Source organism: Diabrotica virgifera, chromosome 6 (genome assembly GCF_917563875.1).
Source record: "Diabrotica virgifera virgifera chromosome 6, PGI_DIABVI_V3a".
Taxonomy (NCBI): Eukaryota; Metazoa; Arthropoda; class Insecta; order Coleoptera; family Chrysomelidae; genus Diabrotica; species Diabrotica virgifera.
The window spans coordinates 24,722,741-24,740,228 of NC_065448.1; the positions used below are offsets into that span (position 1 = coordinate 24,722,741).

Here is a 17,488-nt window from a genome sequence, read left to right on the forward strand (position 1 = left end):
AATTATGTTTACAGTTAGTGCAGTAATAGAACTCGGAACGGAAAATTAATGTTTTCAATAAAACCGTCAAAATTTTTGTTTAATACAATTAACCAAATTATTTTTAATAGATTAAAAAACATCTTTAAATAAAAGTTACAAACTATCACAAATACTCGTAATAAAATTTCATATGCAGTTTTTTCCCTCCTCTGTAAAATTAGTCAAAATGATACAATAAAATTATAGTATAGTATAGTTGCTCCAAAAGATGGCACAACCCAGATATCCACTGTGAAAGTTATCCTTCAACACCAAATTGTTCTATATGGTCCACATAATGTCCAGAAAAAAGTCACACCATTTTGAGCGTCTGGTTTGGAGGGGGGGGGGAGAAATCGGCAAATTCGTAGTTTTTTAAGTTTTTCGCCAATATTTCTAAAACTATGCGGTTTAGCGTGGACAACCCTCTATACAAAATTGTTCTACATTAAATTTGAAATAAAAAAGGCCCTATGCATAATCTTTCTAAAATGAATGGTTCCAAAGTTACGGAGGTAGTATAGTTAGGGTTACCATACGTCCGGATTTCGTCCGGACAGTCCGGATTTAAAAGACATGTCCGGATTGGCGTCCGGATATGAGAAATGTCCGGATTTTTATCTTTACTAAAAAAAATGGAAAAAACTTGGCGCAACGGTGGGAAATTTCATTCTGTGTTAAATCAAATGGTCAAGGCTACAAGGTGATCCTACCTGGAAAGAGATGGAAGAGAGCGCTTTAACTATAGTCAACGTTGTACCGAATTCTGTCAATGTGGATGAATTATTTGATGAGCGCTCGTCACTTCTCCAAGTTATAAAAAAGCTGAAACCTAAATGGACTCTACTGCCTAAAGAAGAAACCCCAAACACTCATGACAAATGGCAAGAAATATTTGAAGCATTTTCTAAAAGCAACGTTTCCTTTACGAATATTTTTAAAATAGTAGAATTCATCTTTTGTCTGTTTGGTACTTTGGCTCCTACTGAACGTATATTTTCGATGATTAATTTTATATGGACTGCTGAAAGAGGAAGATTATCTCTGCCTGTTGTAAAGGAGCTTCTCAATATTGAAGCAAATTCTGTAATGTCATGTTCCGAATATCATGACAAAATAAAAAATGGCAAGCCACTTTTGAGAAAAATTATGTCTTCTGAAAAGTATGAAAGAAGAATAGATGAAGAACATCCTATCCCTGGTCCCAGTACAGATTAAGCATTTCGCATATATGTACAATGTAGAGGTAGAAACACAGTCAAATTCACATTTTACATTTTCTACAACCCCTTGGACTACCCCTGTCCGGATTTGGCCTTAATAAATTATGGTAACCCTAAGTATAGTATAACTGGTCCAAAAAAGGCCTAACCCAAACATCCAAAGTAAAAGTTTTCCTCCAACACCAAAATGTTCTATATGGTCCACATATTGTTCAGTAAAAAGTTACACCATTTTGAGCGTCCGGTTTGGGAGGGAGATGGGAGAGAAGCCGGTAAATTAGTAGTTTTTTGACGTTTTTCGTCAATATTTCTAAAACTATGCTTTAGCGTAAACAATGGTTTATACAAGAAGATTCTACATGAAATTTAAAACAAAAAATGTTGTATACATAATTGTTATAAAATCAACGGTTCAAGAGTTACGGAGGGTGAAAAGTCGAGGTTTTCGATACTTTTATACTTTTTGGACAATATTTATGATATAACTATACCAAAAACCCAGACATCCAAAGTGAAAGTTATCCTCCAACACCAAATTGTTCTATATGGTCCACATAATGTTCAGAAAAAGGTCACACCATTTTGAGCGTCGGGTTTGGGGGAGAGGGGGGAGAAATCGGTAAATATAAAAAGTATCGAAAACCTCCACTTTTCACCCTCCGTAACTCTGGAACCGTTGATTTTATAACAATTATGTATAGAACCTTTTTTGTTTTAAATTTTATGTAGAACATTTTTCTATAGAACATTCCTTACGCTAAAGCATAGTTTTAGAAATATTGACGAAAAACTTAAAAAAACTACTAATTTACCGACTTCTCCCCCATCTCCCCCCAAACCGGACGCTCAAAATGGTATGACTTTTTACTGAACAATATGTGGACCATATAGAACAATTTGGTGTTGAAGGAAAACTTTTACTTTGGATGTCTGGGTTAGGCCTTTTTTTGGACCAATTATACTATACTACCTCGTTCATTTTAGAAGGGTTATGCATAGGGCCTTTTTTATTTCAAATTTAATGTTGAACAATTTTGTGTAGAAGGTTGTTCATGCTAAACCGCTTAGTTTTAGAAATATTGACGAAAAACGTAAAAAACTACGAATTTGCAGATTTCACCCCCCTCAGCCCCCCCAAACCCGACGCTCAAAATGGTGTGACTTTTTTCTGAACATTATGTGGACCATATAGAACAATTTGGTGTTGGAGGATAACTTTCACTTTGGATGTCTGGGTTTGGGTCTAACTATACCATACTATTAGTAGAAGATGAAATAACTGACTTAATTGAAACTGGCAGTGGGATAAGACAGGGGGATTCCTTGAATCATACATTATTGTTGAACCTGATCATGGATGCAATAATAAAAAAGTAAGAACTAAAAAAGCATACCAAATGGGAGAAAAACAACTTAAAATAATCTGCTATGCAGACGATGTAATACAGTATACTCTCCCTATAACGAACACGGGTATTACGAGGTTTCGCTTAAAACAAGGTACATTAGGTGTCCCATGAAATTCCTATTGAACTATAACACCTGTATAACGAGACATATTTGGTTATAACGAGGGAAAATGAGATCGAAGAACATGTTTTTGGCGCGGTGATGGCTATAAATAAATACTCCAGCTGCCTGCACACAGAAATGCCTAAAATCTGTGTGATTATCGAGGCCAGTGATGCCACTCAAACAATATTTAGCATCCTATATTGCTCGGAATGGCTTCACTATTAGGAAGTTACTGTTTTAGAAAACTACATATTCATATGTATGCACAATATTATTGTTGTTTGATATAACGAGATCGGCTTATAACGATGTAATTAGTCTGTCATTTCTGTTCTCGTTATAGAGGGAGTCTGCTGTACTAATATCTCAAAGTGAAGATCATTTACAACGTAGGCTGCACCAATTTAATATAGAACAGAGCCAGAAAAATTAACATGTAAATTTCCCCAAAAAAGACGAAATGCATGGTTATGTTAAAACAGCACTTACATATGTAAAATTAAAGTTGCGAGGGTTAAATAATGGAACAAGTCGTGAATACAGCAAACAGAGCCGCAGTTTTCCTGAATGAAACAATATTCATATGAAAACAGTTATCAGACCAATAATGATACGCGGCAGAAACACGACCTGATACAGAATAGTCCATTCATAACGGTAAAATATTGCAAAACCTTTAAATTTTAAAGAACCGCTTGGATTGACATGAAATTTGGCATACACACAGCTAACAAGTCAAAGAAAAAAAGTGATATTGTGCCGATATGTGCTTTTGCCCTGGGGGTGGTTTTCATCCCCTCTTGGGGGTTAAAAAATATTCGTCCAAACAAAGTCAGGAAATGGGTAAACTGGCTAATTTAAAGTAACTTTTGTTCTATAGAGTTTTTTCACTAAGTCAATACTTTTCGAGTTATTTGGCAGTGAATATGTTCATTTTTTCAACAAAATAACCACGCTTTTAGACAGTTTTTCGCAAATAACTCAAATTGTAAGTATTTTGTCGAAAAAGCATTCTTAGCAAAAATATAGCCTATAAAAAATTTAAAAAAATAGTGAATATATCACGTTTTTTTTATTTAGTAGAAGCAGAGTTATAGCTAATGAAATATAGGTTCATATTCGTCAAATTCCAAGTGGAATACTTTAACGTGAAATAACCAAAAATGAAGCACATTTCGGGGAAAACTCATTTAAACTTATTAAAGTGTTTAAAAAAAGCTTCATTTTTGTTTTATAAAAAAAATTTCTAGCATCAAAATTAAACAAGTTACGCTCAAAATAAAGTTAGTCCCTTTTGGTTTTGGTAAAAAAATCGAGAAAATCACCCCCTAATTAGTATCTTAAATGAACTTAATCGTAACGACTTCACAAGTTTCTTAACTCGTGTATATATTGTTTATATGATCTGTAAGTTTCATCGGTTCAAAGTCCTTATTATTGAAACGGCTGTAGTTAAAAGGGGTTGAACGAGTCACTGATCACGAATGTATGCAAATTTAGAAACACCAAATCTTGATCAATTTTTGTCTAACAGAAAAACAAAAAAATACATGATATTCAGAAAAGCAAATCTGACTCTTTTTTGTATTTCGAGACTTTTGGTATTTCTAACAATTTTTAAGTTATTTTGAAAAAAAGCATATTTTTCAAAATTTAAATTTTTAAAAATTTTACTTTGAAACCAAATTTTTTCAAAAATAAACACTTTGAATCGATGAAACTTACAGATCATATAAACACAATATAAGTAAAATAATTTATGGAGCGGCAACGATTAATTTCATTTAAGTTGCTAATTAGGGGGTGGTCTTCCCGATTTTTTTTGCAAAAATAAAAGGGACCAACTTTATTTTGAGCGTAACTTGCTTAAATTTAATGCTAGAAACTTTTCGTAAAAACAGAAATAAAGCTTTTTTTAAACACTTTAAAAAAGTTAAAATGGGTTTTCCCCAAAAAGTGCTTAATTTTTTGGATATTTCACGTCGAAATATTCTATTTGAAATTTGGTGAATATGAATCTATATTTCATTGGCTATAACTCTGGTTCTACGAGATCCAGAGACCTAATGCGTACACCATTTTTTTTACTTTTTTATAGGCTATATTTTTGCTAAGAACGGTTTTTTCGACAAAATACTTACTTTTTGAGTTATTTGCGAAAAACCGTCTAAAAATGTGGTTATTTTGTTGAAAAATGAACATATTCACTCGCAAATAACTCGAAAAGTGTTGACTTGGCGAAAAAGCTCTATAGAACAAAAGTTACTTAAAATTAGTCAGTTTACCCATTTCCGGAGTTGTTTTGGACATATATTTTTTCACCCCCAGGGCAAAAGCACACGTCGGCACAATATCACTTTTTTTCTTTGACATGTAAGCTATGCGTATGCCAAATTTCATGTCAATCCAAGCGGTTCTTTAAAATTTAGAGCAAAAACCGTGAAAGAATGGACTAGAAAGGACAAAAAGAAAGTAAGAATCAGCAGAGATTTACACCCTTCGAAAAATCGATGGTAAGACACTATGGGAAAGAACTTTTACATTCAATACTCACATAGAATCGACGATTCTGAAGTGATGCACACCGTAATATGTTTTTGAATCGGGGAATAATCTACAAAAGAGAAGGGGAACAGCTGTTGAACGTTTCTCACTATGCCAAGGCGCGCTAACGCTAAGCCGGTGCAAAGTGAGTCGAAGGTAGGGTTATTAAATATGCTGTATCTCCGGTAATTTTACTCCGATCAATCTGAAATTTTCAGAGAGTATTTTTGAGGTTATGTATCTTCATTTAAAATCATCCACTTTTTAGGGTTTTATTATTATTTCGTAAGTAGTTTAATAATTTTCCGACATGTAGTTCTATTTATACACTAAATATTTCGATAACACTAGATTTTTATGATACATCATTCATGTATGAAATTATTTTTAACGATGATATATTTTATGACAGCGATCCTGATAGTGTCATGAAAGTATAACATTTATTAAATTATTTACACCATTATACGAGATTATTGCTATATATACAGTATGGTGCAAATGTAAGGAATAAATTATGTAGTTATTTCGTAAGTCGGTGACATTAAGTAAAAATCATGAAACAGGTCGATTTTTAATTTTAAATGACTTTTTGACATATACACTGCGGTGCAAAAAAATCGATCCACTAAAAATGTTGTCATTTTTTATGTTTTGAATTTCCTAAACCCGTTGTCCGATTTAAGTGATTTTTTACCACGTTATAGCCTTATCCATTGACAATATCGATGTAATAATATTGTTGCTAGACAGTTAAACTGTCATTGTATACCGGGTGTACGAATCAAACTGTGTCTTTTTCTCAAAGTTCGCATCACTCTATGGACTATTCTAGCATTTATAAAATACTGAAATTAAAACCCAACTATAGCCTCAGATTTTCTTAACATTTTGTCTTTCGATTCATTCGCTTATGTTGAATAATAAAAAAGTTAGGTACTTTAACAACCGGCTATGCTCGTCGTCAGTACAGGGTGTTTCTAAATAAGTGCGACAAACTTTAAAGGGTAATTTTACATGAGAAAATAATGACAGTTTGCTTTAATATGTCCGCAAACGCTTCTGAGATACGGGATGTTGAATTTTTTCTTACAAAGTGACGATTTATTTATTGCTCTAAAACTGGTTGAGATATGCAAATGAAATTTGGTAGGTTTAAAGGGGTAGTTATTGCGCATTTTTTGACATACAATTAAGAATTTTATATTCACCATTGGCGTGCGTACGGGTAATATTATCGGTCATAATACCCGTTTGCGCGCTACTGGTGAATATTAAATTCTTAATTGTATGTCAAAAAATGTGCAATACCTACGTCTTAAAACCCACCAAATTTTATTTGTACATCTCAACTGGTTTTAAAGCAATAAGTAAATCATCAGTTTGTAAAAAAAATTGAACATCCCGTATCTCGGAAACCAAGCGTTTGCGGACAAATGATTATAAAGCAAATTGTCATTATTTTCTCCTGTACAATAACCCCTTAAAGTTTTGCGCAAATATTTTAGAAACACCCTGTACTGATGACGAACATGACCAGTTGTTAATGCACCTAACTTCTTTATTATCCAACATAAGTGAATGAATCGAAAGACAAAATGTTGAGAAAACCTGAGGCTACAGTTGGGTTTTAATTTCAGTATTTTATAAATGCCAGAATAGTCCACAGGGTGATGCGAACTTTGAGAAAAAACACAGTTTTATTCGTACACCCGGTATACAATGATAGTTTGACTGACTAATATAATATTATTACAGAGATATTGTCAATGAATAAGGCTATAACGTGGAAAAAAATCATTTAAATCGGACAACGGGTTTAGAAAACTCGAAACATCAAAAATGACGAAATTTTTAGTGGATCGATTTTTTTGCACCGCAGTGTGTATCATACTAGTGACGTCATCCAACTGGGTGTGATGACGTAATTGATGATTTTTTAAATGATAAAAGGGGTCGTGTGCTAGCTGATTTGAAAGGTTATTCAATTCTCTATTTATAAATATAAACATTATAGTAATTAAAGTACCAAGGGTATTATAAGGATAATAACGCTTGAGGTATATACGTTGACCGAAAGAGTTATTATCTATAATACCCGTAGTGCCTTCAACGTTTAATGTCTGACTAAATTCTTACATATTCGGAAAATAAGAAAGAATTTTGAATTAATTAGTTTTCAAATAAGTACATTTAGCAGCAATAGTCGTAACGTAATTGTGGTAACCATAGTTTTACTTAGGTTTTTATTTGTCAACTTGACAGTATTTAACTAGTTATTTAAATTTAATACCCAAGAGCGATATTTTTCAAAATAACGCCCTAGGGCATTATATTATATTTAACTGACTTCGAAATCATGTCATTATTTGTCAAATAATACTCCAGTCAGACATTAATATAATTATTTACACGGGTTATCCATTTTATTTAATTAAATTAATTAATACAAACAGAAGAATGTATATAATTCATTTAATTCAAACTACGTTTTAGTGCTATCACAAAACAGAATTGCTTTTCGCAATGTTCAAACTGTCAAGAGGCAGATGGTTGACAGCTTGAACATTGAATTTAAGCGAAAAACAATGTTTATTCCTCAAATAAACAGTTTTTTCTGTTTTCTGACAGCAAAAAAATGTATTTTGAATTAAATAAATTACATTCTTTTTTGTCAACTAATTTAATTAAAGAAAAATTTGGACACCCTGTCTAAATATTTATGTTTATATTAACGTCACTAGTATGAAATGGTGGAAAAGATATTATCACTATTATTAAGCGAAACCGCCTGCAGTGGGCAGGATATGTAGCCCGGGCCCCTGAATCAAACATGATAAAAAATATTCTAACAGCACAACCCGTGGGAATGAGAAGACGGGGTAGACCAAAGCTGAGGTGGATGGACGGGGTAACACAAGATGCCGAGAAGATCGAAGTCGGCAACTGGAAAATGCAAGCAAGGGACAGAACAGAATGGCGTAGAAAGCTTGAGAAGGTCGAGGCCCTCTAAGGACTGTAGCACCAAGATGATGATGAAGTATGATATATATGTCAAAAATTCATAATTATAAAATAAAAATCGATCTGTTTCAGGATTTTTTCTTAGAAGTCCCCGACATACGAAATAACGAATGTATTTCTTACATTACCATACTGTCGATATGATATAAAGCATTTAAGTATATATACAATTCCTGTAAATAAATCCTAAACCTAGACACATTAAAAGTATCGTATAGCTTAAAAACTTCCATGACTACTACCACTAAGTTCCATAAGTTAAGGCAGCACTGCCATTACCATTACCTTAAGCCCCATGAAATGATCGAACTTCCTCAAACAAAGAACCGTAAAATCCAAGCAATAGTGATGTATGATTTTTTGTAGACGTATCCTCATGTTAGTCATTGTGTTGCCTGCATTTTGAATTGAGCCTTAAATAGGGCAATACTGAAATAATATCGTAATTTTAGAAACGATGGAATCATTTTAATGAATACACGTTGTTAATACAATACTAGACTTATTTTGAGATTAGTGAACACACACAATAATAGTGAAGTCAATAGTGAATAATGGTAATATAAAGTATAAGGGGAGAGTATCTATCACTCAATAGTAATCTAATAAAAGGCTAGGACGACACGCCAAACGGAAAAGAAAGTTTGTCCGGGACAATAACTCCTAGCGCCACCTAGGAAAGAAATCTGAACTATGTGTGTGAATGGGTTTACTCCCGTGGATGTGTGAATGGGTTTGCTCCAGCAATACGATAAAATAGGAGGGAATCGGAAAAATTAAAGGGGGGCACAATAAAATAAGAGGGAGTCGGGAAAAATTAGAGAGAATAACGATAAAATAGGAGGGATCAGGAAAAATTATAAGGTGTTATAATAAAATAGGAAAGAAACATGATAAAATAGAAAGGAAGCACGATAAAATAGGAGACAGTCGGAAAAACTAGAGGGAGATACGATAACATAAGAGGGAGTCGGGAAAAATTAGAGAGAATAACGATAAAATAGGAGGGATCAGGAAAAATCACAAGGTGTCATAATAAAATAGGAGAGAAACATGATAAAATAGAAAGGAAGCATGATAAAATAGGGGGAAGTCGGAAAAATTAGAGGGGGACACGATAAAATAAGAGGGAGTCGGGAAAAATTAGAGAGAATAATAATAAAATAGGAGGGATCAGAAAAAATTACAAGGCGTCATAATAAAATAGGAAAGAAACATGATAAAATAGAAAGGAAGCATGGTGAAATAGGAGGAAGTCGGACAAATTAGGGGGGACACGATAAAATAAGAGGGAGTCGGGAAAAATTAGCGAATAACGATAAAATATGAGGGATCAGGAAATTACAAGGAGTCATAATAAAATAGGAAAGAAACGTGATAAAATAGAAAGGAAGCATGATAAAACAGGAGGAAGTCGGAAAAATTAGAGCGAGACACGATAAAATAAGAGTGAGTCGGGAAAAATTAGAGATAATAAGGATAAAATAGGAGGGATCAGGAAAAATTACAAGGATTCACGATAAAATAGGAAGGAGACACGATAAAATAGGAAAAAGGCAAGATAAAATAGGAGGGAGTCGGGAAAATTAGAGGGAGACACGATAAAATATAAAGAAGATACGATAAAATAGGAGGAAGTCAAAAAATATTAGAAGAAGACTAGATAAAATAGAAGGGAGTCAGAAAATATTAGAGGGAGACTAGATAAAATAAAAGCAGGTCAGGAAAAATTAGAGGGAGACACGTTAAACATTTTAGGGAGTCAGAAAAAATTGAAGGTAGCCAGAAAAAATTGAAGGGAATCAGATAAAATGGGAGAATCAGAAAAGTTGTAAAGGAGTCAGAAAAAATTGAGTGGAGTAACTGTACATGGCAATATGATTGGATCATCCACCGCATGGCGCCGAAAATACTAGTAACAAAGGTTCTTAAAAGAATATAGTTATGGTTCTTCTCAGAGACATCTTTCAGTGCGTCACAGTTTTTCGATTTCTTTCTAGCGCATTAATTTGGAAGTGACAGAAAAAAGGTACGTCCGTGATTAAAGTCATTAATTTATAACATTTACTCTAGTTGTTGACAGATGGCGCTATAATCGAACAAAAAATTATTTATGTATTATCTATAATCTATACGATGACTATAATATTTACAATTTATAAGACTATACAAAACAAAAAACGTTTCTTTTTATAAATGAAATAAACACAATTAATTGATTTGTTTTTATACCAAATTACAATTACGATTCTGACAACTGTCAGATTTAATTAAAATGTCATGCTATGATTCTCTAAATTATTGAAATCATATATTACATCATTAATGACACACTGAAAGACTAAGAAGAACTTTAAATTATAGTCGTGTAGATATGTATGTAATAGGTAAGAATAAATATTATAAATGTGTATGTATCACGGAGCTACCTTTCTTCTGTCACTTGTGACGCATTGAAAGATGCCTATGAGAAGGAGTATACAGTAAATAACCCATATGTATTATTTCTCCACCCTTATCCCATATGTATGATCAAAATAGACACCACAATGACAACAACCGAGAACAAAAAAATGTATATGTACATGAAAAATGTATATCAACTAAGGCATTCCCTCAAGCATTGTTTGTACTCAAGCAAGACAGAGTATTATGAGCGAGGAGTGAGAGGAAATACCTGTTGTTGTGTCGAAATTGGCATTGGGCCCCCCGCCCTATCGTACATAAGATAAGGCTGAGGTCGCAGGGCAGACGCAGAACGCCCGTCAGCATTCTGTCTCTGCTGCAAACCACTATTGGGATAAGGTCCAGCTGGTGAATGTCTAAAATACACGTCAGCTAGTATTACAATTTGGTGGTGAAGCGGTTCTTAACAATTTTATAAGTTGGTACACTAACTATATACATATATTTTTTTGGTTTCGTGACATCTCGTAACGCGACAGTTCGTAATCCGACAAATCGTAACGGACAATTCATAACGGCGACACTTCGCAGCATCGACAGTTCGTAACTACATATACCTATTCCAAACGGTATAATTCGTAAAGCCAACATTTAGTTTTTTTAGCAAATTTAGCATGACTGCATGTATACAACGAATATATGTTGCAGACTTTCCTACACTAAAAGCAGTACTTCTTTTTAAATGTATTTTTTGCATACATTTTTGTAAATATGGTAATATAGTAAAACTACAGAAACACGTATATTCTATTTATTTTATGTAAGACACAATTTTCAAATATATTTCTCCACGAAATATGAAATGTGTATGAAATATGAAAAATGTGACCCTGATGCTGGTTCGCTAAATTGATAAATGTAATTTTAATTACAACTGGAATTAAAGTTGGTTTCCTTCTTCTTCTTATACTTGTTGTAGATCTGCCGATCTGTTAATTCCAATGTTGAAGTATTTTTTGAGAGGTAGACTGTCAGCTATCTCTCCATCTTTTTGGTGGTCTTCCCAGTGGACGTTTACCAGCTGGTTTTCCTTCTACCACTTATGAACATGACTGAACCATTCTCTTCGTCTTTGCCTACCTTATCTTACTACATCTTGCACGCCACATTGTTCCCTGATGATGTTGTTTCATATTCTATTCCTTTTTGTCTTCCCTGCTATTGCTCTTAGTGTCTTCATTTCGGCTGTTCGTAGAATGCTTTTAGTTTTATTGGTGTCTTCTCCTGATTCAACACCATAGGTCATAACAGGTCTGTCCATTCTCATATATGGGTTATTCCAGACCACATCTCTCAAACATCCGGATATGACTGCGGCCTTGTTTATTTGTCCTCTTAGGTCTCTGGCTGGGTCATGATAAATTAATAAATCTACACCTAGATATTTGAACTGGCTTAGCTGTTCTAGTTGGTTTCCAAGTTAACAAAAATAAACAGAATTGTACTGTTACGAGTAATTGTAGTTACGGACTGTCAATGTTACAACGCGTCGCCGTTACGAACTGTCGCGTTACGAGATGCCATGTAACGATATTTTTTTATTGTAATTCATAATTATTAAGGTCTTAGTAGTTAAACAAAACAGCATTCAGTTTGAATGAATGACAAATTTAGAATCATCTAGTCTTTTCTAGTAATAAATTTGATAAAAATCTACTTAATCCAACCCAACGAACTGACGTTGGTTGGGTGGATTAAGTAAGTGTGTCTAAAACAAACTGTAGCAGAAATACGTTTTAAAATAATATAAGTTGTGAAAGTTAGGTTAGGTTAAGTAACACAAAAAATTATTTGGATACGTCTATTTCACGTTTACTGTGATTTACCATAAATATATAATACCTAGACTGCGCGCTGCAATCTAAAACTGTTAACCCAGTGCGACAGAGAAAAATGTTGTAAGCAAGGTTTGCATCTTTCTAATCGGCGGGGTTTATCGACCACGAGACTTTCCCACTGCCGCCGATTAAATAACACCGATTAGAAAAAGATACAAACCCTGCTTACAGCATTTTTCTCTGTCGGAATGGGAAAACAGTTTTGGATTGTAGCGCGCAGTATATATGGATTTGACTTTTGTTTAATTTGAACAAAAATTATTTTTTAAATATTTTGTTCTTCCAGTAGTTACAGTTGACACCTTTAGACGTCATCCGCAGCGAAAGGGTTAATTTAGTATGTATAAGAAGTTTTGGTACATTATACGCGACGATAAAAAAATTAAACTAAACTTTGGTGTTTTTATACCTTCTCTTTTCATTTGCGTTTAGGAATAACCAGGCGATATTTCTCTCTACTTTCTACCGTCCCTTTAACATCTTATATTATCAAGGTTTGGGTTGACAGGTAGTTCCGTGTGAAATAGATGTAGTAAATGTAATAAAAGTGGATTGTGATTGAGATTGGTTACATTTAATTTAATTCTGAATATAAATTTGAGTATCTTCCTTCGTTTTAAAATCTACTAACTTACTGAAAGAACAAAATATATTATGGTAAACTAATTCGAAGAGCCACTCTTTCATTAGAAACAATCTTAACCTAATTAGAGCATTTTGTGAAGAAAAAAAACTATAAAAATCTCAGATAATATATGTATAAAAAAATTTTTAACACGTAGGTACTTACCGTACATTCGGGCTCGGTTGGCTCCCGGGACTTCGGCTCCTGTGGGAATTGGGGGGATATGCCTCAGGCGGTAATCCGTTTTCGATCGGATGTTCCGCAGTGGATTGGGGATGATTGGGGTAACTGGATACTCCGCCGCTGTGCCTCGACCTCGGAACTTCTCCATGCACGGCTGCCACCGATGGATGGATATTGTTAACTGTAGAAAAAAGGAGAAGAAAAGGATCATTTTGCGAAATTCTACAAAAAACGCTAGAAATTGTAAACAGTCTAAAGCCGATTATATTGATGAGAGACCTTAATACCAGAACTAGAAGAGAGGATAGTAACAAAATAGTAAGCCCTTATAGAGAAAATGTCTAGAATGAAAATGGAACTAGACTGATTGACCTCTGTGACCAGTATTCGTTAAGAATATGCAATGGTTTATTTACTAACTTAAAATCCAATTTTAAATTACCATTCTTATCAAGATCAAAACAACAGTGTAACTGGGAGTAGCAGTATATAGAACATTATCATTTTAAATAGCATTTAATCAAAAGTTGATTACAAGAAAGAGAACCATTCACAAGTTCTGCGCCACTGAGCTTCAAATCTTTGTTCTCTGCTTTGGTTTTCTCTCTTGCTAAATATTGTGCCCTATTCTTGTGAAACATATCATGGACAACAGAAATCTACCGGCCTAGCAATATATTGGAGAATGAAAACCTTCCCCGACTGCTTTCTAAAAGGCCACCAATAAAAACGACAATTACTATTTTAAAAGAAGGATTTAATATTACGATTGCATGGTCTCTAGAATAAACTGTATGGTCTCACTCCTCTCGGAGACTGGAAATCATCAAGGCTATCCTGATCATACACATCAAGCATCAAAATTAACGCACCACCTTAACAATGGGACATTTTTGATGTCTCGTATTTCATAAACCTGTCGTCCCATTTGAGTGATTTTTTTAGTATATTATAGCTTTATTCTTCAAGAATATCGATGTAATAATATTATTGCTAAACAGGTTAAGTGTCTTTGTATATCAGGTGTAACAATGATAGTATGTGTTTTCCTCAAGTTTGGAACACCCTGTGGAATATTCTAGCGTATATAAAATATTTAAATTAAAACTCGACTATAGCCTTAGGCTTTTGTAGAATTTTGCTTTTTGATTCAATCGCTTATGTTGGATAATAAAAAAGTTAGGTACTTTAACAACTATCAATGTTATTCATCAATACAGGGTGTTTCTAAATAAGTGCGACAAACTTTAAGGGGTAATTTTGAATGAAAAAATAATGACCGTTTGCTTTATAAACATTACATCCGCAAATGCTTCCGAGTTACGGGATGTTGAATTTTTTCTTATAAAGTGACGATTTATTTATTGCTCTAAAACTGGTTGAGATATGCAAATGAAATTTGGTAGGTTTTAAAGGGTAGTTATTGCGCATTTTTTGACATACAATTAAGAATTTTATATTCACCATTGGAGTGCATACGGGTATAAGAATTTTAGATACATCCTGTATGCACGCCAATGGTGAATATAAAACTCTTGATTGTATGTCAAAAGGTGTGAAAATTATTTGGATTGTTTTATTATCAAACATTTCCTTTATTCCCTCTAATTTTTTTTCTTTAATCTTGATGAGATCTCCGAACGTTGTCTTATCTTATTAGAAACTGACTTACAAGATTGAACACTTCTAAATTAAGAAGAATAATAATTGTCATTTCAAATTAAAAGTCAAATTCAACTTCATAAATAATGAAATTATGCAAAGTCTTTATAGCCTCTCTCGTGTATTATATATACAGAATAACTTATACAGCTTTCGGAATTATTGTGTGGCCTCTGATAACCAGAAACATTATGAAGCTAGGAAACTACTAGGGTAAGGTTTAAAGAAGCAATTAACACTGCTATAATATCGGATCTTACAAGTCTGTATCTATCTCTGTTTTCTGAGAGATTGATTTTATCTCTTGATATCTTGTATAGACAAAGCGAAAACGGCGGGTCCGTTGGTAAAAATATTCCCATGAGATTTTTTTGCATAATCACATTCGTGAGACATCCCAGAATAAGGTTCAAGAAGTCGCCCACGTGAAAAGTGGTTCAATTTTTTTTAACAATTTTTTTTAATCAATATTTTTGGCTCAACAAATTTTTTTTAGGTTTTTTGGACCATTCTGGACAAAAAAGGTCTCTTATAATTTTTCTCTAAAGTTGATCTTTTTCGAGTTATAAGCAATTTGAAATTTGAAAAACGCGAGAATGACCCTTTTTAAGACTTAATAACTCAGTTAAAAATTATTATTATGAAAGTTAGAAAGTGACTAAATCAAAATTTAAAGCCTCCGCTACATGATCCTGAAGAAATCTGTTTTATAAATTTTTTACTAAGCTGTTATTTTTAATTAATAACAATGGGCGGTTAGATCGTATTGACGCGGCTGTAAATGTGAGTGCAAGTAAGATGCACAATTGGACTGCCGGAATGGCATCTCTCTCGCACCCAGCATTCACGGCCGCCTAACACGTGCATGGCGCTCATTATTATTACTTGAAAATAACAGCTTAGTAATAAAATAATGACAAAAATTTCTTCAGGATCTTGTAGGGGGGCATTAAACTTTGATTTAGCCACTTTCTGACTTTCATAATAATAACTTTTAACCGAGTTATTAAGCCTTGAAAATCGCCATTTTTCGTTTTTTTTTTCAATTTTAAATTGCTTATAACTCGAAAGCGATCAACTTTAGAGAAAAATTATAAGAGACATTTTTTAGCCAGAATGGTCCAAAAAACCTACAAAGTCCGGGACAAAATATTGATTTTTGCTATTTGATTAAAAAAAATTGTTAAAAAAATTTTGGACCACTTTTCACATGGGCGACTTGTTGAACCTTATTCTGGGATGTCTCACGAATGTGATTATGCAAAAAAATCTAATGGGAATATTTTTCCCAAAGAACCCGCCGTTTTCACCTTGTCTAGTAAGTGAGTGTCATATTCACGTTTTATCACGTAAATCACTTAGCACATTCTGTACCATAGTTCATTCACCTTTTACCTACTTTGTATAGATGGTTTCTCAAACGGCAATATCCAGTCACAATTTCAGTGACCCATTTGATCTCTCGTTTATTGAGGTTCATCAAACTGTTTTGAGTTTTTTATCAATATTCTTGATTATTTTTTTAGGCTGAATTTGTCCTTGAGTGGCTCTCCACTTCTTTTAATGATCCTTTGTCAGCCATTTCTGAACCTCGTTTTTCGTAGCATCTTTAATGATGCCACATAAAGGTTCTGGACCTTCAAAAGTTTCTCTCGAGTCTTGTTTTGCCAACATATCTGTTCGTTTATTCCCACGTACATCTTCACTTTCTGCTTTACTTTCTTAGCCAGCAATAATACTATACCGATGCTATATAATGAGTTAATCGCAGGTCAGACACACATCATCTACACTCACCAGCAAGAAAAGCGGGTACCCCAAAAAATGGGTCATTTTTGATGTCTCGTATCTCCTAAACCTGTTGTCCGATTTAAGTAATTGTTTTAATATATTATAGCATTATTCTTTAGCAATATCGCTGTAAGAACATTGTTACTATACTCCGTCCCACCTTGACTTTACAGTATAGGTATAGGGAATATAGGCAATACAGTCCTTATGAGAGTTTTTAGCGCGGTGGTGCCGATTCTATCAAAAATAATTTGTAATTCAACATTAGAGAGATTAAATTGAAACTGTTTTAGAAAGACAATCTACAATTTTACGATTCGTATGCGTTTAAGTTTATTTGATATACTATAGTTATTACGCATATGAATCCTAAAATTTTAGATTGCCTTTCTAAAACAGTTTTAATAATCTCTCTAATGTTCGATTACAAATTCTTTTTGATAAAATCGGCATCACCGTTAAAAACTCTCATAACATACTGCATTGACTATGTTCCTTATACTGTAAAGTGTGTAAAGTAGTGTAAAGTCACGGTGGGACGAACTATAGACAGGTAAATTTTCATTGTATACCGGGTGTACCAATCAAACTGGGAT

The 17,488-nt window shown here is 33.5% G+C and overlaps 2 protein-coding genes across 7 annotated transcripts in view; one reads left to right on the forward strand and one right to left on the reverse strand.

Annotated features, from left to right (window-relative positions):
- Window positions 1–17,488, forward strand: part of LOC114326981 (coenzyme Q-binding protein COQ10 homolog B, mitochondrial-like) — a 64,429-nt gene that overhangs the window by 45,066 nt on the left and 1,875 nt on the right. Inside the window, exon 1 of one of the 2 annotated variants that reach the window (XM_028275474.2) lies at window positions 15,087–15,314. The exons of the other annotated variant lie outside the window; for it this stretch is intronic. Coding sequence (XP_028131275.2) covers window positions 15,196–15,314 — 119 coding nt within the window. The 5' untranslated portion in view covers window positions 15,087–15,195. Of the gene's footprint in view, window positions 1–15,086; window positions 15,315–17,488 lie in introns of those variants that run through there. 2 annotated transcript variants of the gene reach the window in all.
- LOC114326980 (protein AF-10) overlaps window positions 1–17,488 on the reverse strand; it is a 140,619-nt gene that overhangs the window by 11,010 nt on the left and 112,121 nt on the right. For 4 of the 5 annotated variants that reach the window (XM_028275471.2, XM_028275472.2, XM_050653837.1 and 1 more), the window contains 2 exons: window positions 13,422–13,620; window positions 11,005–11,149 (listed from right to left, as the gene is read on the reverse strand). In XM_028275471.2, the coding sequence (XP_028131272.1) occupies window positions 11,005–11,149; window positions 13,422–13,620 (344 nt within the window). The remainder of the gene's footprint in view (window positions 1–11,004; window positions 11,150–13,421; window positions 13,621–17,488) is intronic. The other variant, XM_028275473.2, reaches the window with a different exon arrangement.